Source organism: Trichechus manatus, unplaced genomic scaffold (assembly GCF_000243295.1).
Source record: "Trichechus manatus latirostris isolate Lorelei unplaced genomic scaffold, TriManLat1.0 scaffold00001, whole genome shotgun sequence".
Classification (NCBI taxonomy): domain Eukaryota; kingdom Metazoa; phylum Chordata; class Mammalia; order Sirenia; family Trichechidae; genus Trichechus; species Trichechus manatus.
The window spans coordinates 10101712-10121940 of record NW_004443937.1 but is presented as its reverse complement, the minus strand read 5'-3'; the positions used below and the strand labels follow the sequence as shown (position 1 = coordinate 10121940).

The 20229-nt window shown below is 55.0% G+C and overlaps 1 protein-coding gene across 3 annotated transcripts in view; it reads left to right on the top strand.

The window, feature by feature from the left end:
• ATP2B2 (ATPase plasma membrane Ca2+ transporting 2) overlaps positions 1-20229 on the top strand; it is a 203507-nt gene that overhangs the window by 167181 nt on the left and 16097 nt on the right. For all 3 annotated transcript variants that reach the window (XM_004368329.1, XM_004368327.1, XM_004368328.1), the window contains 7 exons: positions 1105-1346; positions 2299-2533; positions 10504-10683; positions 10883-10970; positions 14660-14766; positions 15368-15559; positions 18425-18638. In XM_004368329.1, the coding sequence (XP_004368386.1) occupies positions 1105-1346; positions 2299-2533; positions 10504-10683; positions 10883-10970; positions 14660-14766; positions 15368-15559; positions 18425-18638 (1258 nt within the window). The remainder of the gene's footprint in view (positions 1-1104; positions 1347-2298; positions 2534-10503; positions 10684-10882; positions 10971-14659; positions 14767-15367; positions 15560-18424; positions 18639-20229) is intronic.

The following is a 20229-nucleotide window of genomic DNA, read 5'->3' as shown; positions in this document are numbered from 1 at the left end:
TAACCATTGAGTCACGGGCTCCTTACCTGGCACTTACCCGTTGCCATCAAGTCAAATCTGACTCATAGCGACCCTATAGGACAGAGTAGAACTGCCCCATAGAGTTTCCAAGGAGCGGCTGGTGGATTCGAACTGCTGACCTTTTGGTTAGCAACCATAGCTCTTAACCACTGCGCCACCAGGGCTCTTAGTAGGTGCTTAATGAGTGAGTGGAGGGAGGGAAGGAAGGGAAGGGAGAGCCAGGAGATTGGGCAACTAAATTGTGGCTTATCCATACAATGGAATTTATACAGCGGTTAAAAATGAACAAATTAAAACAATCAACATGAGTGTTACATGAGTAAAGCAAGTTACAGGACCATGTGTGGTCTCCTTCTTATAAAGTTTTCAACATGCAAAACAGCACTACACATATGTACATATGTGTGCATATATACATAGCGTCCCCTAGGTGGTGCAAATGGTTAAACAAGCCCTCGGCTACTAAGCGAAAGGTGAGAGGTTCACATCCACACAGAGGTGTCTCCGAAGAAAGGCCTGGTGATTTCCTTCTGAAAGATCCGCCATAGAAACCCCTGTGAAGCATAGTTCTACTCTGACACACATGGGGTGGCCATGAGACAGCAACGGGTTTCGTTTGGTATATATACACGTATATGTACATACATACACAAATTAGGGTGAACTACATAAAATTGCCAATATTTGACCATTTTCTTACATACATCCTCTCTGGAGAAAAATCTTAAGCAAATAGGCATAATATGAAGATTCTACAAAGCTGGGTGGTGGATCCACAGCTGTTTATTATTTTATTCTCTGTACTTTTTTATGTTTGGAATAGTTCATACTTTTTTAAAAGCTGATCTTGCTCCCCTCCTTCCATCCTGAGCCAGGTTTGGGCCTGGGATGCAGGAGACTGAGGGTGCCGGGGTGGGCAGAGGGCCTACCTGAGGGGAGAAGAGGTGGGCAGGGGCTGGTACCCGGAGCCCAGGCCCACCCCACACACACATCAGGCGGCAGCTCCGGAGCTCGGGGGCAGCGGAGGTGGGGCCCCCTGGGTTGGCCCTGCCCTGTGTTTGAACCGCCCTGCCTCTCCTGCAGCCCCCGGAGAAGGAGGGCGCCCTGCCTCGGCAGGTGGGCAACAAGACAGAGTGCGGCCTGCTGGGCTTCGTGCTGGACCTGAAGCAGGACTACGAGCCCGTCCGCATCCAGATGCCAGAGGAGAAGCTGTACAAAGTGTACACCTTCAACTCCGTGCGCAAGTCTATGAGCACGGTTATCAAGCTGCCCGACGAGAGCTTCCGCATGTACAGCAAGGGTGCTTCCGAGATCGTGCTCAAGAAGTAAGCGGCAGTGGGTGCAGCGGGGAGGGGAACAGAGGGGTTCCAACGTTATCTGGAATGCTTTTCTTTTATCAAAGAGAAAAATCTTAAGCAAATAGGCAGAATGTGAAGATTCTACAAAGCAGGGTGCTGGGCTAAGGGCCATGCCCTTCGTAGGGAGCTGGGATGTCCAGGTCACACAGGACCTAGCAGCAGGCCTGGCTGGGCTGGAGGAGTCATCTAGCCCCAGAAGGCACAGAGAGGGGCAGGCCCTGCCCAAGGTCACACAACAAGACCTTGCCTAGTGCTCTTTGCACTGTGCTCTCTTTAAAATTTCTAGAGTCCTCCTCCTCCTCCCTAAATCAATGAGATCATCAGGAAGTTCTACCCATTATCACACTTAGATCTCTCTTATTTCACTCCCCTTAGGGTAGAATTGGTTGGTGGTAGCTCTTTTCATTGCTGGTGAGTCTCTTCTTACTCCAGGTGCCAGAAATAAGTCTGGAGAACTAAGAAGTCACTCCCCCTCTCTGGGCCTCAGCTTCCCCACTTGTGCATTGAGGGGATTGGTATAGCTCTGTGGTTCTTAACCCTGGCTGCACACTGGAACACCCCAGTGAGCTTTTAAAAAACCACTGAATCCTGGACTCATTCCAGACAAATTGAGTTAGAAACTCTGGGGCAGATACTTGCGACAGGGCTGCCCGGTTTCTTTTTAGCAGATATTTCTGAGCAAGCTGCCCGGTTTCTTTCTGAGTGGTTCTAATTGCATCCCTCCCTAGACCCAGGGGCCTGGCCTGTGTGCTCCCAGCCCTGAAGCACTATGGGAAATGGACCGGGGCGGGCACTGGCTGATGGGCCATGGACATCTGGGCATCACCGAGGACGAGGAGGAGACTCCGAGCCAGTCAGAGAGAGGACTCCCTGGGCCCTTGGCTGGGCCTGACCCATCGCCCTCCCATGCTCCCCACAGGTGCTGCAAAATCCTCAACGGGGCAGGTGAGCCCCGGGTCTTCCGGCCCCGTGACCGGGACGAGATGGTGAAGAAGGTGATTGAGCCCATGGCCTGTGACGGGCTCCGCACCATCTGCGTGGCCTACCGTGACTTCCCCAGCAGCCCCGAGCCCGACTGGGACAACGAGAACAGCATCCTCAATGACCTCACCGGCATCTGTGTGGTGGGCATTGAGGACCCCGTGCGGCCCGAGGTAGGCCACTGGGACCTGCAGAGGGGACTGGAGCCTGGGAGTGCAGTCAGCTGGGGGCGTCTAGTATAAGTCACTTCACCTCACTGAGCCTCAGCTTCCTTGCACCACACTGGGGTTGTCTCCTAATGTGCTCCAAAAGGTTCAGACTCATAAGACCAGCATAGGCCACACTTGTCCAGGTCTGCTCAGAAGGACACAGGGCAGGAGGCACAGCCTGGCAGCAAGGCAGCAGGGGTGCCCTCTTCCATGGAAGTAGTCCTTGCACCTGCCCACCCGGCCAGAGGGTAGGTCGGGGAGCTGCTCTCGCTCAAAAGCCTCTGCCCTCCAGGAGCCAGGATCTCTTGTAACAAATCCCTAGGCCTAGATTCTAGGGTCCCTGCAAAGGGCATGGCCAGTAACTCAGGAAACACCGAAGTGTGTGTCCCCATCAGTATTTTCCCACTACAGATGCAGTTGACCCTGGCAATCAGTTGACCCTGGCAAGGTCATCTAGTAGCACAGCCGACAGTCTGCCCTTATCAGTTTTCCAGGGGGACAGAGCTAGAAGGTTCATGGAGACAGCACCGCCTCACCAGCACTGAGGGAGGTGATGAGTATGAGTGCACCTAATGGGTGCCCAGCACACAGTAGGCCTGCAGTCTCCCTCAGCTGAATCTGCCTCTGGGAAGAATACAGAGGATTCAATGTTATGGGATTTGTGGGTTGGGGGACGCATGTGGTTAGCGGGCTGCCCAGGCTGGAGAGAAGCTGTTGGGAGAGGAGGGAGCTGCCTCAACTCTCCAAAATGCAGCTCGGGTCAGGCGGAGGGGGTCCGCTCACCTGTGCGGCCCCAGAGGGCAGTGCGAGGACTCGGGGAGGCACAGGGAAAGCGGCTTCGCCTCCTCCGAGGCCTAGCACAGATGTTGTGTCCAGACTTGGCTCTCCAGCTGGGACTGACCGTGTCCAGATAGACCTTGGCTACGAGATCTGGTGGCACACGATCCCCTCGGGCCACCTTCCTTCAGCCACTTCATCATCCCTGACTGGCCCGGCCACCGTTATCTGCGGGCCTCTGGGCCTTCCCTGCTCCTCTCAGAGCCTCAGTTTCCCCTTCTTCAAAGTAGAAGAGGTAGACAAGATGCTCTCCAAATTCCTGTTGTAAGATTCTGCATTCCAGAGACCTAGTGAAACTAGATAGAGGGTCACAGGCATGGACTTTTCCCACTTAGGCAGGGGTTAGGGGACTGAAGGTGTGAGCTTGGGCATCAGACAGGCCTAGGATCCTAAGTCCCAACATTGCTGGCTGTGTGACCTTGGCCAGTTACATAACCTCTCTGAGCCTCAGTTTCCTCATCTGTAGACTAGGGATGATAGTAGTATCCCCCACTCAGGATATTGTGAGCAATCATATCATGGACATAGGAGCAACAAGCAGTGTCTGTCATGAGGTTGGTGGCCCATAAATGTGGGTGCCTTCCTTCATCCTCCTCCCTAGTAGATTCATGACTCTGGATCCCTAACACAGAATAGCCCCTAACACAGAGCCCGGCATACAGAAGGTGCTCAATAAGTGTGTGTGGAATGAATGAATGAGAATGAATGGGCCTTGAACCCCAGTCTCCCAACACCATTGCACACACATACAGGCCTGCTGTGGGGAGTCACTGTGGCCTCCTCATTCCTACCCAGAGCCTAAAACGGCAAAGACAATTAATGCCCCTAAACTTGGTACTGTATACCGGAGCCTGCATTCCTCCCAACAGCGTCTCCCATCTCCCCGGAGAGACAGGCGTTTATCACCTCCCTGCAGGATGCCTGCTCATTACCAGTGCTAACAGTTCAGGCTTCACTGGATGTGTTATCTCCTTATTGGAAATCACTCAGAATGAGCCAGAGGCAGAGGCTTGTCCCTGAGCAGGACAGGAGGCCTGGCCGCATCCTGAGGGCGCCGCTGCGCCTTCCCAACCTCAGATCTCACTCTGGCCCCTTCCAGAGCTCCCAGTTCACACCCTGCCTCAGAAGCATCCCCAAGGGTATGGAAGCAGCATCAGACACAAACTTTTTTGGCCATGACTCACAATTAAAAATACATTTTATGCCATGACTCAGTAAACACACACACCAGAAACAAGAAATTCACAAAGTAATGCAATGCCCTTGGATATTTTCTATTCTTTTCCAATTCTTTCTTTTTTTAAATGCTGGGGGCCATCTGCTAAACTGATTTCAACATCCACTAAACTGGCCATGACTCAAGGTTTGAACTGCTAATCTAGTCCAAACACCATCTCACATTCCCAATTTGCAGATGAAAGGACTGAGGCACAAAGACAGGCAGTGGTGTTCCCAAAGTTACACTGCAAGGCTGCATGAATCCAGATTAGAGCCAGGTTTTCTGCCTTCCTGCCCCAGAGCCTTCTGAATGAAGGGGCAAGTGGTTCTAGGTCACGAGGGTGAGGAGAGGAGAGAGGGTGTTTCCCAGGGCCTGAGCGGGGGGCCAGAGCTGGGCCCCTGGAATTTTCTGTTGTCAGTGTGCTTGTCCAAACAAGTAGCCTCAGGGAAGTGGGGGGCTGTTTGGTAAATGGGGGGCTGTCCCCCTCCTGGGAAGGGGGCTACATTTGAGAAATGGGACCTGAATCCAGGTCCCCACTTTGCCACTAACAAGCTTCTTCCCCTCTCTGTGCCTCAGCTTCCTCATCTGTAAAATGGGAGGTCAGCCCAGGTGCCCCTCAGGTTCCTTCCGAGCTCTGACATTCTCTGGAAGGTTTAACCTCACATCTTTTTTGCCTCCTCCGTCAGTGCATTACTGTTGGTGGGCTTTCCTCTCCCCTTGGATCGCCCTCCGGTTGTGAATTTAGACGGTATAAGCTGTATTTGGAAACCCTAGAGGCGTGGTGGTTAAGAGCTGTGGCTGCTAATCAAAAGGTTGGCAGTTCAAATCCACCAGGTGTTCTTTGGAAACTCTACGGGGCAGTTCTACTCTGTCCTATAGTGTCGCTAAGAGTTGGAATCGACTTGAGGGCGGCAGGTTTGGTTTTAGGTTTTTTAAGCTGTATTTGAGCAGTGACACTCAAGAGTCAAGGGACACAGGTTCTAATCCTGCCCCTGCCACTCACTCACCGACGACCTCGGACACATCTCTTCTCCGGGCCTCCGTTTCCCCATCTGAAAAATGAGGAAGTTGGCCTGTCCAGCATTCACAAGTGAGATGCACAGTAGGGTGGCTGGTGACACTCCCTAAAAGTATAAAAGCTCAGACCTGTTGATTCAGAGTCTCCCGGGGGAGTGGGGGGAGGGTGGACACAGGGCCCTAGGAGACCAGCAGGTATGGTTTTATTTGTCTGTTTTTCAGGATAGATAATTTGTGCCTGTGGAGTCAAATGCAAAAGCACACAGACAGTGTGAAGTAAGCCCCCCATACCACCCCCAGATCCCCAATTTCTACCTCAGGGGCAGCACTGCCCCCAGTTTCTGGGGATTGTCTGTACCTGCAGTGGGTATGTCTGTAATGCTCTCCAGGGAAACTGAGGCCCAGCCAGGGAGGAAACCTCAAGCCTGAACAACCTCTGGGGTCCTTCAAACAGGTTCAGACCCGTTCTGCAGCTGTCACAGGCTTTAAACAAACCCCGCCTCCTTCAGTTTCCCCTCTGTCAAGAGGTGAATGTCCCTCGGGAAGACCACAGGACAGAAAAGATAAAAGCACACTGGTCCGAACACTCCACCACCAGACATCACTATGGGAGCATTTCCAGAGGCAGATTGGAGCCAGTGCGGATAGAGCCTTCGGGAGAGCGCAGGTCTGGGGTTTGCCGGGTTATCCGGGGGTGTTTGGAGCCCTGGGAGTCGCACACAATGGCTGTCACCAGAAACAACAGATGTTTAGAAGGTTTTATTTCATGAAAACAGGAAGCACCCATTTCCTGGCTGTTTTTCTTCAGGGAGAAATATCTGGGATAATTTTAGCAAAAAAAAAAAATTTTGTTTTTAATTTTCCGAGGATTTTATTTATGGGAAAAGCCTATCTCACTGACGCTCGGGGATGGAGTGTGCGTCTTATTCATCTTGAACTCCTCCGTACCCAGAACACTTAGATGCTCCATAGCTGCTTGTTGAAGGGATAAAGGAGGAAACAATCAAAGAAAGGACGGAGAGCAGTTTAAGGAACTATCCCTTTGGGTTGGAAGAGTCAAGAATGGCTTCATGAATAGAGAGCATTTCAGGAGAGAGATGGGTAAGATTTTTGGCACATACAGATGGAGGCAGAGAGGGCATTCCGGGCAGAGAGAACAGCATGGCCAAAGGCAAGGAGGTGGAAAGGGAGAGAAAAGGCTAGAAAGGGAGCTTGGAGCCAAATGGTGGTGGGTTTGCATGTCCTTATCAGAATCCATTTACTCAGCACCACATAAAATCATGCACCATAGGTCAGGCATCAAGGGCTGAAGGGCTGATGTTTCATGTGACCCGCCCACCCTGTGCCAGGCCCCTGTGTGGCTGAGCCATGCTCAGTTCCTGTCCTCCAGCGCTCACAGCCTGATGGGGAAGGGGAAGGGACCCAAGGGCAGGGCAGGACAGAAGCACAGCAGCGGAGCCCAGCTGGAGGGACTGCTGCCAGAAAGGAGAGTTTCACAAGATGGCCCAGAAAGCCTTCTGAGTGTTTCCACATCTGCTTTCAATCCCCTCACATTCAAGGCAGGACACAGGCCCCAAAGGTGCCTGACCCAGGAGTCACAGCAGAGCACCCACCCCATCTCTCCACCTGTCCCTGACGCCCTGCTCACCCCTACCTCCACCACTGTACCTACATCCTTCCTCTGCATCCCGCCCCTCCCAAAGCAGGAAGACTACCAGGCAACAGGATCAAGCGTCTTGTCAGCCTCCCTCCCTCCCTCCCTGCCTCTGTCTCCAGCGTCTGCTAGGGCAGCCCTGTGCTTGGTGCCATTTCTGCCTTGTCCCAGAATCCCCCCAGCCTCACCAAAGAGTAGGCACAACCATCCCCATTTTACATACGAAGAAACCGAGGCTGAGGTGAGATTCCAGCACAGGTCTGCCTGCCCCCAGGGCAAAGACCAGCCCAGCCTTTGGTGCCTGAGCCCTGTCTCCCCAAGCAGGGATGGCACAGCCTTCACCAGGGGAAGTGTCACAAAAAGCAGCCTCCTCCTTTTTCTCACAGGACCTGCTTGTCTGAGAAAGGCCAGGGAATGGGGCTTCCAGGCAGGCAGCCGTCAGCTCCCTGAGAGAGCCTTGGAGGAGGAGCCTTTCCAACACGGCATGGTCACATCATTGCAGGTTCAAACTCACACAGCTCCCAGGGCCTCTAGGAGCCACTCCTAGTCCCTGGTTCCAGCACCTTCCAACCTCAGACCCCTCTCTAGCTTCTTGGGCACCCAGCCTCTGACCCACATTGTCCCCCAGCTTCAGCCTCTCCAGGTCAACTGCAGCACCCCTCTGGGCCTATTCACACCTTGAAGCCTCTTGACAGGCCGTGCCTTCTGTCTGGTCTACCCATCTCACCTTCTCTGCTCAGGCACCTCATGGAACAGTTCTCTTCTGTGTAGCCCCAGCCCGGAGCACAGTGCTGGGCAGTTAATGTTGACTGAACAGAACCAGCCTGACATCACCTCCTCCAGGAAGCTCTTGATGATTTCTCCTCCCCACCCACTTCCCTCTGAAGTAACACCACTTCCTCTGTGTCCCTAGAGCCCTCTGTACAGAGTACAGACCTTTACTGGAGCCCTTGCCTCTGTATCCTGAATGAATTTAGTCCACGTCTATCTGCCCTCTGGAGTACAAGAATACAGGTCTGACCCAGAGTAACTGCTCCGTTCTCTGCAAAAAGAGCAGTTAAGAGAAAGAATAAGCTAGACTTATTCCACTACAGAGGAGTCAGCCTTGGAGGGGCTGAGTACCCTGTCAGAGGTGTGCAAGCAGAGGCTGGCCGACCTTCTGCTGGGGATGTGTGGGAGGAGATCCAGGCAAGGAGCAGAGCATCAGATTCAATGACTGAAAGTCCCTTCTAATTCTAAGACCTCAAGTGTCTTTAAAACAAACATAACCTAAATTTCTTCTTTTGGGGCTAGAGCCAAATAAGGTGTGTGTTCCCAAAAGAACAGCAGCTCTTACCCATCCTCTGGGGCAGGAGACAACAGGGGGCTGAAGCCCAGTTACAGCCAATTGTGAGGACATCAATAAATTATGTAAATGGCATCTTGGACAGTCCCCATCCCTCTGCCCGGCTCCATAAAAAGAGGTCACAGTTTGCTCACGTGGCACCTGAACCCTGAGCAGGTCAGAAAGGCTCTTCCCCAGACTCCAGAGTGCAGGCTGCAGGAGGCCGGTAGTCTCACCCTGCGCTAACCCTTCAGTAATGGAGAGGTCATTACCTGCAGCCACACAGCCTGCCTTTAAGACAGCTCTGCTGGCTGGACAGGTCTCCTTACCTTGACCTGGAGCCTGCCCTTCCACTCCCTTGCTCCTCAGTCTACCTTGTCTTGCCCTCAGGGGCCACTCCGGATGATGGTTGGCCACCTTCAGGAGTCTGGATTTTTCTCCAGCAAGTGGCAGGGTGGAGCCCCTGGTGGCCAGGACAGGGGAGAAGGTGGAAGAGGCGCAAGGCCAGAGGCAAGGAGACCAGAGAGAAGGCTGGGTTGAGATGAGGGTGATTGGGGCTAAAGTAATGGCTGGTGGTGCAGATGGGGGGTGGACAGAGGCGAGACACATCTGAGGTCTACCCTTGTTCTTACAATGCCTGAGGGCAGAATGGGAGCTCATGGGCAGGAGTTGACCACAGTCACGTTTTGGAAGGACAGACTCACTCTTCAGACTCTCCCAGTGGTGTTTGAGCAGGGCAGGTGGGAGTGAGCTCCCGGTCACTGCAGTGTGCAAGCAGAGTGGGGAGTCAGACTCAATCCTTCTAGACCTGCGAGTCTTTCGGTACAGCAGGGTTTTCTGCCCTTAACACATTTTATCTCTCTCTCAAAGACGTTTTGCAGCAAATACAGCCTTACTGTTTTATTATTTGTCACTGCCCATGGGTAGGAATCACTTGTCCACTTGATTTGTGTTGTGTATAAAGGGCCACAGCAACTCCAGGCTAGTTTTTGTATCCTAATTGCTAGGCAGAGTCACTGGGTGGTGCTAATGGTTAACACACTCTGCTGCTAACCGAAAGGTTGGAGGTTCAGAGGCACCTCAGAAAAAAGGCCTGGCAATCTACTTCTGAAAATCAGCCATTGAAAACTGTATGGAGCACAGTTCTACTCTGAGACACATGGGGTCATCATGGGTCAGAGTCTACTTGATGCCAACTGGTTAACTGCTGGGCAGATCCACAGCTCTATATCGTGGTGGGCACTGGAGGGGGCACGTCCTCACTAGCTTCTGATTGGTTGGCTCTGCTGTGATCTGATTGGTCCAGATGTCAGCTGGTCATCACAGCCGAGCGAACAGGATGCAGTCCTTACTCTCGCAATGAAATGTTATATTTTACAGGAAGCATAATCATTTGTATTTATTCTAAGTCAATGTCACATTCTGAAATAATATGCACCCAAATGCAATGTCCCCCCAGAAAAAACCTGGGAATACACAAATGTGTCTATCATCGAGTTTGCAAAAACTGGCTGTGGATGAAGCAGGTTCAAGTTCAAGTGCACTGGTGGAGTGTTGTGCACTCTCACCTGAGGCCAGGGTCTGAGGGGGTGCTTACTGGGGTCTTTCGTAAAGTCTTTGCCCAAGTCAGGAAAGCCAATGATATCATCCCTGGACAGGCTAGTGGTTGATAGGTGGTGGCTGTCTGTGACTCCCTGCAAGAAGGATTCTGAGACCACATCAGGGTTTAATCAGAGGATGCTGTGATTTATTAATAATGCCTGCTATAGGCATAGGAAGGGAGGCTGTGGCCCATGTGCCACATTTGCCATCAGTATCTACTGGTCATCTAGTCCCCTTACAGTAGAGTGCCCTCCCTCCATGGCTCCTGCCTTCTTGTCCAGGTCCCGGAAGCCATTCGCAAGTGCCAGCGGGCAGGCATCACGGTCCGCATGGTCACCGGTGACAATATCAACACAGCCCGGGCCATTGCCATCAAGTGTGGCATCATCCATCCTGGGGAGGACTTCCTATGCCTCGAGGGCAAGGAGTTCAACCGGAGGATCCGCAATGAGAAGGGGGAGGTACGTGGCCTAGTATAAAGGGTGCTCAGAGGGGTGAGCTTGGATGGGGGGCTGGGAGGTACGGGCGCTGCATGACTGCACAGAAGCCAGCCAGTGTGCCGCTAAGAGCCCAGGGACTCTGGGCAAGTCCCCTCCCTTCTCTGGCCTTAGTTTCTCTCCCAGACCCCACCGATGCGCCTTCCCCCCAATCCCTCTCCAGATTGAGCAAGAGCGAATCGACAAGATCTGGCCAAAGCTGCGAGTGCTGGCTCGCTCCTCCCCCACGGACAAGCATACCCTGGTCAAAGGTAAGACTTGGGCGGGCTCAGGCTACCCTGAGGCCTCGCAGGGCCTCCTCTCCTGGCACTGAAGCTTCTTTCCAGGATGGAAGTGCCCTTGCCTGGGGCTCCCCACACCTGGGCCACCTTGTCTCATCCCCTTTGCAGCCCTGGAAAGCCTCCTGCAGTCCAGAAGGAGATGGGGAGGTTATGAGTCTTCTCTCTGGGCCTCCACTTCCTATAGGTCGCAATGGGACTGGGCCCATCTGGGGTCCCAAACTCATGGCCTGGGGACCAAATGGGGCCCACAGACATGTTTTATTTGGCTGGTACAGGGCCCTTGTTTTATGTTGAATGTGAGTCACTTCATACAGACCGTGCTCTACTCTCATGTTTGATAGTCTCCACCACTCCTTAGTATCTTACACTCAGCGCACTTCACTTATTTATGTTATCAACCTGGCCCCAGAGGTTCATGAGTTTGAGACCCTTGGTCAGCCTGGTCTCTGAGGCCCCCAACCAATATTCTGTGACCAAGACCATGGGAATGGCCTATCCTGGAAATAATAACCCGAGAGATGAAGTCAGAAGCCAGAATCCTTCTCTTTCCTCACCTCCCACCAGAGACAGGGCACCCTACTTACTGAGCTCCTGCTAGGTGGCCCAGTGCTGGGCACTTTTAGAGTCACACCACCTTGGGTTCAAATCCCAGCTCTGCCACTGACCTGTTCTGTGGCCTTGAGAGAATCCCTTCCCCTCTGGGACTCCATTTCTCAACTGTAAAATGTCTAGGGAAGGGGTCAGTTTCTGGCTGAGAACACTCCCAGGGCATCTCAAGTTCCTCTCTCAAATGCTGCCTGAGGATATTAATGGCAGCAGATCTGGCCTAGGGACAGACGCATGGAACGTGGAATCGTGGATAGCCCAGCAGGGGGCTGCGGCCCTGGACCCATCCCCATTTCTCAGATGGAAAGCACTCACTCCCTCACTCATTCATTCACTCACTCATTCTCGTGGTAAACGTGTGTTGAGGACCTCCACTGTGCCAAGCCCTGCTGCAGGCAGAGAGTGCCCCTCCCTGTTGGAATTCATGGTCTGCTTCCATCCAGCAGACATTCAATAGGCTGTTTCCCTACAGAGAGCTCATTTGCGGAAGAAAAGGGTGTGGGGGCACACTGCTGGCCTTTGACTTGGCTAGGGAAGAGTATCAGGTCACAGGCCATCGGAAGTGGGAGTGGGGGTAGGGGGCAAAGGGCTGTGTCTCAGGCAGAGCAGGGGACTGGACTGTGACGGCCCAGAGGCAAAGGTTTCCAGGCACCTTCAGGGAATGGAAGGAAGTTCAGTGGGGCTGGGCTGGGAGGGAAAGGAGAGGCACTAAAGAGGCGGGTGCTGGCTTCAGATCTGCAGGGCCTTGAACGCCAGGCCAGTGGCATGGAAGCCACCCCCAGGGTCAGGGAGCCAGGTTGGTTTAAGGGGAGAACGCTGGTGTAGAACACTCACTCCGAGGGACCATCCAGGGACTGCCCAGCTGTTAGATGGTGGCGCCCGGCCTAGGGTGATGCCAGTGAGGGTGCAGGTCAGAGGAAGGTCGGGGGGGACTCGCCTGGGTTGGTGGTTTCTGGGATATAGTAGAGGATGAGGGAGATGCAGGTGTCCAGGCTCCTTCCTCCTATGGCTGTCTGAGAGCTTACTGTCTGCTGGCACCACCCTATTGTCGAGAGGACAGCTGGATGTTAGGAGTCACAGGAGACGGGGCAGATTTGAGGGGAAACCGATGCATTCGGTTTAGGACGGGCTGAGCTGGAAGCCCCTGATGTCCACGTGGAGATGTCCAGAAGACAGTGGGACAGACTCAGGGTTGAGCTAGGCCTGGGACAGAGATATAGTGGTGTGTGCCGAGGGGGGAGAGAAGAGAAGCCAGGCTGTATCAGGAGCTCCCTGCCCCACCAAGTGGTGGGCGGAGACTGAGAACCGTCAGAGGAGACCAAGGGGTGATGATGGCCAGAGGGGTAGGAGGAACCCCAAGAGCCAGAAGTGTCCTGAAGCCAAGGAAGAAAGCCTTTTGAGAAAAGGTGTGGGCCACAGCCTGAACAGCTGCTGAAGGGTCCTGAGAGACAAGGGCAGAGATGTGACCACAGGATGTGGCCCCAAGAAGGGCATGTCAGTGGAGTGGGAGCCTGCAGGGCTGGAGATGGCTGATCTGGAGGTGGAGGAATAAGCATGGTGGGGTTGCCTCTGTTGGCACTGTGCAAAGGTTGGTGGCAGCTGTGGGCACTGGAGACACAGAGAATAAATTAGACCCTCCCTGCCTTGGAGGAGGGGACAAGGCCTCAAATGCCGTGTGGAAAGAGACTGGAGAGGCTGAGTCCAGAGCAGTGGAACTACAAGGTGGCCACCAGCTGGGTGGGGGCAGCCAAGGACACAGCGTTGAAGCCGGGCCTTGAAGAGGGTAGAACTTTCAGTTGCAAAGAGCTGGGGGTGGAGGGGTTGGGCAGCAGGAGATGATGCCCCAGGTGGGGGAACTTCATTCCCTCATTCCACAGACATTTATTAGGCATCTGCTGTGTGCCAGGCATAGGATGGGGAGACGCACATAGCTGGGGAGGCCACATAATTAGAGTTACAGTGATCTGATGAGGGACGTGCACGGGCCCTTGGGGATCTGAAAGACTTCCCAGAGAAAACAGCATCCCAGCAAAAACTGCAGCAGATGTTGGGAGCACGCCTGGCTGAGGGAACAGCCCGTGCGAGGGCAGACACAAGCAGGAGGGGCTTTGAGGGACTGCAAGTGGTTGCTTGTGGCTGGAGCACAGACTGGGGGCGGCCAGAGGACAAGAGGAGACTTTACAGAATGGGGAAGGCCTGACCTCGGAGGACTTTGTGAGCCTGAAGCTAGAGCAAGGAGAGAATGACTTTCAGTGGGAGGGGCAGGGCAGGTTCAGATTGGCATTCTAGAGAGATCCTGGGGTTTCTGTGGAGAGAGCAGATTGGAGAGGAAGCCCAGAGCTGCAGTGAGGGGGGCAGGCTCGGTGCTGCGTTTGACATGCTGGGTGAGAGAGCAACACGTCGAGGTTGACACCTCACTTCTGTCCTGCCCCTATGGACACCTCTGCTTGGGAGCCCCAAGCTACAAGCCCCACAAACTCCACAATTGCCCAGTGATGATTTCTCCCACCCACGCTTTCCACTGGCCCCTGTCAGTGGCTGGGACCACACACTCTCTGTTCATTCCATTGTTCAGAGAACATTATATTGTGGGTGATCCCTGGAGAGAGGGCAAGGCCAAGCCTGGGTCAATGGGTCATCAGCCAAGGCCTCCTCCGGGTGACTGGACTCCCCAGGGAGCAGATGGTAGGGACTGGCCGGACCCTGGGAGCCCCAGAGAGCAAGAGGTGTCCCTGGAGACAGAAGGAAGGGGGTTTCTGTCAGGGTGGCCACCATGTGCCCAGAGCCACAGGGCTGCCAGGATGAAGAGGGGTGCCGGAGGGGTGAGAGGTCCCAGCCACTGAGGGCCTCCAGCCAGCACTGGGATAAAGTGCTCAGACATCCCCTGAGGGTGCTGGGAGCCGTGGGCAAGCCTGAAGCTGGGGAGAACCAGAACAGGCGGGGGTGGGGTGGGGGGAGCTGGGCCTGAGCCTAGCCCTGTTAAAGGTCAGGGCTGGATGGCTGCCCCGCCCCCTAAGGTGGCCCAGGGCCCTGAGCATGCCCCCACCCCACAGGCATCATCGACAGCACCCATACTGAGCAGCGACAGGTGGTAGCCGTGACCGGGGATGGGACCAATGACGGGCCTGCACTCAAGAAGGCTGACGTGGGCTTTGCCATGGTAGGGGCGGCTCTCAAGGCTGGGCTTCATCTGGCAGGGGCTCACAGGTCGGGGCGGAGGAGGGGGTGCGCTGGGACAGCCTCTGCCTGGGGATGAGGGGCTGGGAGAGGCCACCCTGAGGTCTACTGAGGCAGAGGGCTGGCATCGGGAGCTGGGCCTGTAAAGAGAGTGAAGAACAGGTGTGTGTGTCCCTGTATGCTAAGGCTGCATGGGAGGATTGGGCATGAGTGTGGGGGGGGTTGTGTGGGATTGAAGATGTGTAGAGGTATGAGGAAGGATCCCTGGTGGTGCAGTGGTTAAGTGCTCGACTGCTAACCAAAAGGTCAGCGGTTTAAACTCACCAGTGGCTACGTGGGAGAAAGATGTGGCAACCAGGAAAAAGATGTGGCAGTGTGTTTCCGTAAAGATTACAGCCTTGGAAACCCTATGGGACAGTTCTACTCTGTCCTACAGGGTCGCTATGAGTCGGAATCAACTCGACGGCAGTGGGTTTGGTTTGGTTTTAGGGAGTATGAGGGCAGTATTGCCAGAGCTCCTGGCCTTGGTGTCCGGCTCACCTCCCCTTGGCCGCCCACCCAGGCTCCCGTCTCTGTCCCCACAGGGCATCGCAGGCACAGATGTGGCCAAGGAGGCCTCTGACATCATCCTGACCGACGACAACTTCAGCAGCATTGTCAAGGCCGTGATGTGGGGCCGAAATGTCTACGACAGCATCTCCAAGTTCCTGCAGTTCCAGCTGACGGTCAACGTGGTGGCTGTGATTGTGGCCTTCACGGGAGCCTGTATCACGCAGGTGAGTCCTTGGGGGCGGGTGTGGGCAGGGGCGTACCATTGCCTAGGGGAGGGCGGGGGTCCTGGGGTCCATGTCAGAACGCTAGGGATGGGCACAGCTATCAATGAGCACCCACTGAGGTCAGGAGCCGCACCGCAGACCTAGTGCAGCCCGGTGGCTGTTGAGGAAATGTGCTCAGGGCTGGCATGACCTGCCCACGGTTGCCCAGCCCATGGGGAAATGCCAGGCCTCGTGCCCACATCTGCCTGACCCAAGCACTGCCTGGTCCTGCTCCAGCAGACGGGAGAGACGGCGCTCGAGGGGAAGGCAGAGTTCCACAGCCCAAAGGGAGGAGAGAGGCAGGGATGGGGTGGGCCCAAGGGGAATCACGTGGCCTCAGCTGAGGGCAAAGAGGCAGAGGGGCCTGGGGTGCTCAGCTCTAGCGTGCAGAGGGTTGGGGAAAGGGCTCTGGGGGCAGGAGAAGGGAGAGCCGGGTCATGTCTCAGTGGGAGAGACAGGAGTCTGCCCACGTCACCATGCCTGGAACTCGAGCAGCTCCGTGCACTGAGCAGTGGCAGGCCCTGGACAGCAGGCATCACAGAGGCAGAAATTGAGGCTCTGAGGATGGACTGGCCAGGCACCTGCCATTGCTTGCTGGCCTCCTGGTCCCCCACCCAGCTGGCCTGCCTAGCCCAGGGGCCAACCAGCCAAGGCGGGGGAGGGGAGGGTGGGCTTCCTTGGCCCCAGAGCATCCCCAAGGTCTGGCCCCTCCAGCAGCCAATTGGGCAGACAAGCTCCTCCTGTCCACAGGAGCCCCTGGAAGCCAAGAGTCCAGCAGTACCTCCAAGAGCTGTGTGGCCCTGGGAAGGCTACTCCCCTCTGCTGCATTCTGAACCCTGGGATGCCCCTGGCGGCTACCCTACCCCAGACCAGAGAGTCGGAGCCCTGCGGGTAGCTGGGCGTGCTCCCTTCTGCTCAGAAAGGCCTTCTCCCCCTGGTCTGTGGACGAGACGCTCCCCCTAGTGGCAGCTTGGGGGGACACCCGCTTGTCAGCTGCAACTCACAAAAATCCACTGTGCTGAGTCGATTCCGACTCATAGCAACCCTATAGGACAGAGTAGAACTGCCCCATAGGGTTTCCAAGGAGCGGCTGGTGGATTCGAACTGCTGACCTTTTGGTTAGCAGCCCAATGTTTAACCACTGCGCCACCAGGGCTTCTCATAAAGTTCCTTGGAAACCAACTGATGCCAGATGAGGGAACTGAGGTCCCAAAAGGATTATTGGTTTGCCTGAGGTCTTAGACTGAGTTGTGACTGGGACCCGGCAGGGCCATGCAGGCCTTGGGTGGGAAGATGGGGAACTTGACCCTGTGAATGGGGTGTGTTGAGCAGGGGAGCAGGAAATCAGAGCAGAGGAGCAGGAGGCTGCTGTAAGGCTGTGAGCCCTGGGGCAGGGGAGTAGGGGATGGGGAGACTGGCTGAGCCGGAAGTGATAAATGTCTAGGAGGAAGATGAGCAGGATTCAGGGAGTGAGTGAGTGGGGCACAGGCACACTGAGACAGAAGACAGATCGGAAGAGCAGCTCCTTCGGGCTGTTGAGCTTGCAGGGTCTGTGGGCTTCTTGGAGGAGGTGTTCCACAGGCCACAGGGTGAACGAGGCTAATGCCACAGGTAGAGGAATGGGCTGGAGAGAGCCACACAGGATTCATGGGAGAGACGTGGGCACCTGAAGCCAGGGAGACAGGTGTGGAGAGGGAAGAGCAGGGGCCGAAGGGGGCCTTTGGGAGCACAGATTTAGAAGGAAGGGGAAGAGGAGCCCCTGAAGGAGGTGGAGAAGGAACGTTCAAGAGAGGAAGGAAGAGGGCCAGGAGAGCATGGGGGGAGCGAGGAGCCAAGAGGGTAGAGTGCACAGGGGAGGCCAAATGGGCGGGGAGTCAGTGAGATGAGGCTAAAGAATGTCTCCCTTCATTTGTGACAGGGAGACCTCACTGGTGACCTTGGAGAAAGGTATTTTGGGGGCATGGAGAGGCCAAAGCCAGGCTGTCATGGACAAGGCATGCAGGGATGTGAGGAAGGAGGGGAACATTGAGGTTCAGCTCATTCCGCAGTTTAGACCAAGTGATATGATTGTGCACAGGACAATTTATGAATAGTTCGATCTCAATCTCAGCCAAAGAGAGAGGTGTGGAAGGATGCACTCCAAAATGCTGATAGTGGTAACCTTTAAGTGGTGAGATTATTGATGAGTTTTATCGTTATGTATCTGCTATTCCTTACTTGCCAAAACTTTCTACTCTGAAAATGTTTTATTTTTAAATCATAGATATTCACAAGAATTTTTTAATGTAAGGTAGGATAATAAGAGGAGAGGAGAAATTGGTGGTAGTCGAAAGGGAACAGGGTCACGGGAATTGTTTTTAGGATAGAGACTTGAGCCATTGATAGTTGAAGAAAAGGAGGCATCAGACAGGAGGCAGAGGGAGGCCAAGGAGGCAGGACTATGCTGGGGGGTGGGGAGGTCCTTGGTCTTAGCCATGAGGAGAGACTTATCCACAGAAGCTGGAGGGGAGGAGGAAAGATGGCAGGGATGTGGCTAAATTTTCTGGAGGGCAGGGAGCTGCTGGCCATCGGGCCTGGGGGACTCAAGTTTCTCCTTGGGAGAGAAGACAGGGCCAAGGTGGGCAGGTCTGGGCTGTTTTCCAGAGAAGGCCTCAGCAAACCTGGTCCATGGCTGCTCAGGAACCCAAGGGGCAGGTCAGCCAAGGGTCTGGGCCCCCAGCCTGCTAGACAGAGCCAGCCTAAGGCCTCCAGCCATGCCCAGCACTTTGTAGCAGCAGGCAGGCTGGCTTCCCTGTGACAGCCATCCCCATGTCCCACTGTCCCCAGGATTCCCCTCTGAAGGCTGTGCAGATGCTCTGGGTGAACCTCATCATGGACACGTTTGCCTCCCTGGCGCTGGCCACTGAGCCGCCCACTGAGACTCTGCTCCTGCGAAAGCCGTATGGCCGCAACAAGCCCCTCATCTCACGTACCATGATGAAGAACATCCTGGGCCACGCTGTCTACCAGCTCACCCTCATCTTCACCCTGCTCTTTGTGGGTGAGTCCCCTGCCCCACCCATACCCCTCTGTGACAAGATCACCGCCTTCTGGACCCACCATGCCCCTGACCCAGCGTCTAGGTTCATAGCCCCATTCCTACTGGGGCCAAGGGGTAGTTGAAGCCCAGAGAGGTAAAATAACTTGCTCAAGGTCACACAGCGAGTCAGGACAGAGCCAGGGCCCTCCCACCCCAGGTCTGGCAGACTGCGAAGCCAGTGTTTTTCCACTAATGATGAGGGCTCTCGGCACTGAGTACACAGTTTGCAAAGCAGTGTACAGGTGCGTAAGAGTGCCCCTCAGGTAAGCCACAGGAGATTACAGTCCCTGTAAGGATCCCGAGGCTCTGAGAGGGAAGTAGCCCACCCCTCCTGTGACCCATTCCAGCACTTTATCATGGAGACTTCCTTGGAGAAGCACCACTCGATTACATAATGTCAGCTATTTCCACAATGCACTCATTTAGGCTACCTCGTGTGGATCTAATAACCGGCAGGCACCTTCATCATCACCCAGCATTATAAATGAAGGTAGCGAGGCGCAGAGAGGTGAGGGGACCTGCCCAAAGGCACCCAGCCCATCTGAAAAGCAGCCGGGTGCAGAGCGTGGTTCCTTGGGGCTGCCTCACTCAGACATGCTCAGAGATGATCCAGGTAAAGCCTCCCCTGACCTCTGGTGAGGAAGCAGAGGCCCAGAGAGGGGAAGGGGACAGCCTGCAGTCACACAGTGGGTCAGGGCCAGTGCAGGGTCCCCAGCCTGGCTCTTGTGCCTAGGCCCCTTCCATCTGCGCCTCCTTGAGCTGAACTTTCAACGCCCTCAGAGCCCGGAGTGCAGTTGGTGGTGGAGCATGGGTCACGTTCCTTTTCCACAAGTTCTGGAGGTGATATGTTGGCAGGACTACCATGCAAAGCCTGAGAAGAAGCCATGTGAATGCAAAACTAAAGGTGCGGCATGGAGGCCGCTGCAGGGCGAGTCGAGGAGAGGGGGCGGGCTCCCGCGTTAGGTACTGGGGTCCCCACTTCAGCCTACTCTTGGTGGTCTTAGATTCAGCTAGACATTTCACACCCAGAAAACCCCACCATCCCTCCCAGAACCAGGTCACTCCACTTTGCAGACAGGGGACAGGATATGCCATCGTGGGAGTCCAGGACATGCCACAGCAGGAGTCCATGCAGCAGTCCAGGGGCCGCACTGCCCCGCCCCACCCCCACCCCCGGGACAGCTCAGGTGTGGAGGATCAGGCCACGTGGGGGCCCAGAGCCAGCCTGGCCTAGAAGCCCCAAGCTCCGTATAGGAACCCATGAACTTCCAGAGGTCTCAGCAAGAACCAGCACTTGCAGGGGAGCCCAAAGCCAGGCTTCCCACCAGGCATGCCTAGCTGACTCCCAGTCTTCCCAGTCCCAGTGAGTTTACCAGTCCAGCCGGCCGGCTGTTGCCGTCAAGTTGATTCCGACTCATAGCAACCCCATGGTTGGATTCTGATGGATTCAAGCTGCCAACCTTTTGGTTAGCAGCCGAGCTCTTAACTACTGTGCCACCAGGGCTCCATTTACCAGTGAGGGGGCACCTTTTGTAAACACTGTCACTTGGTA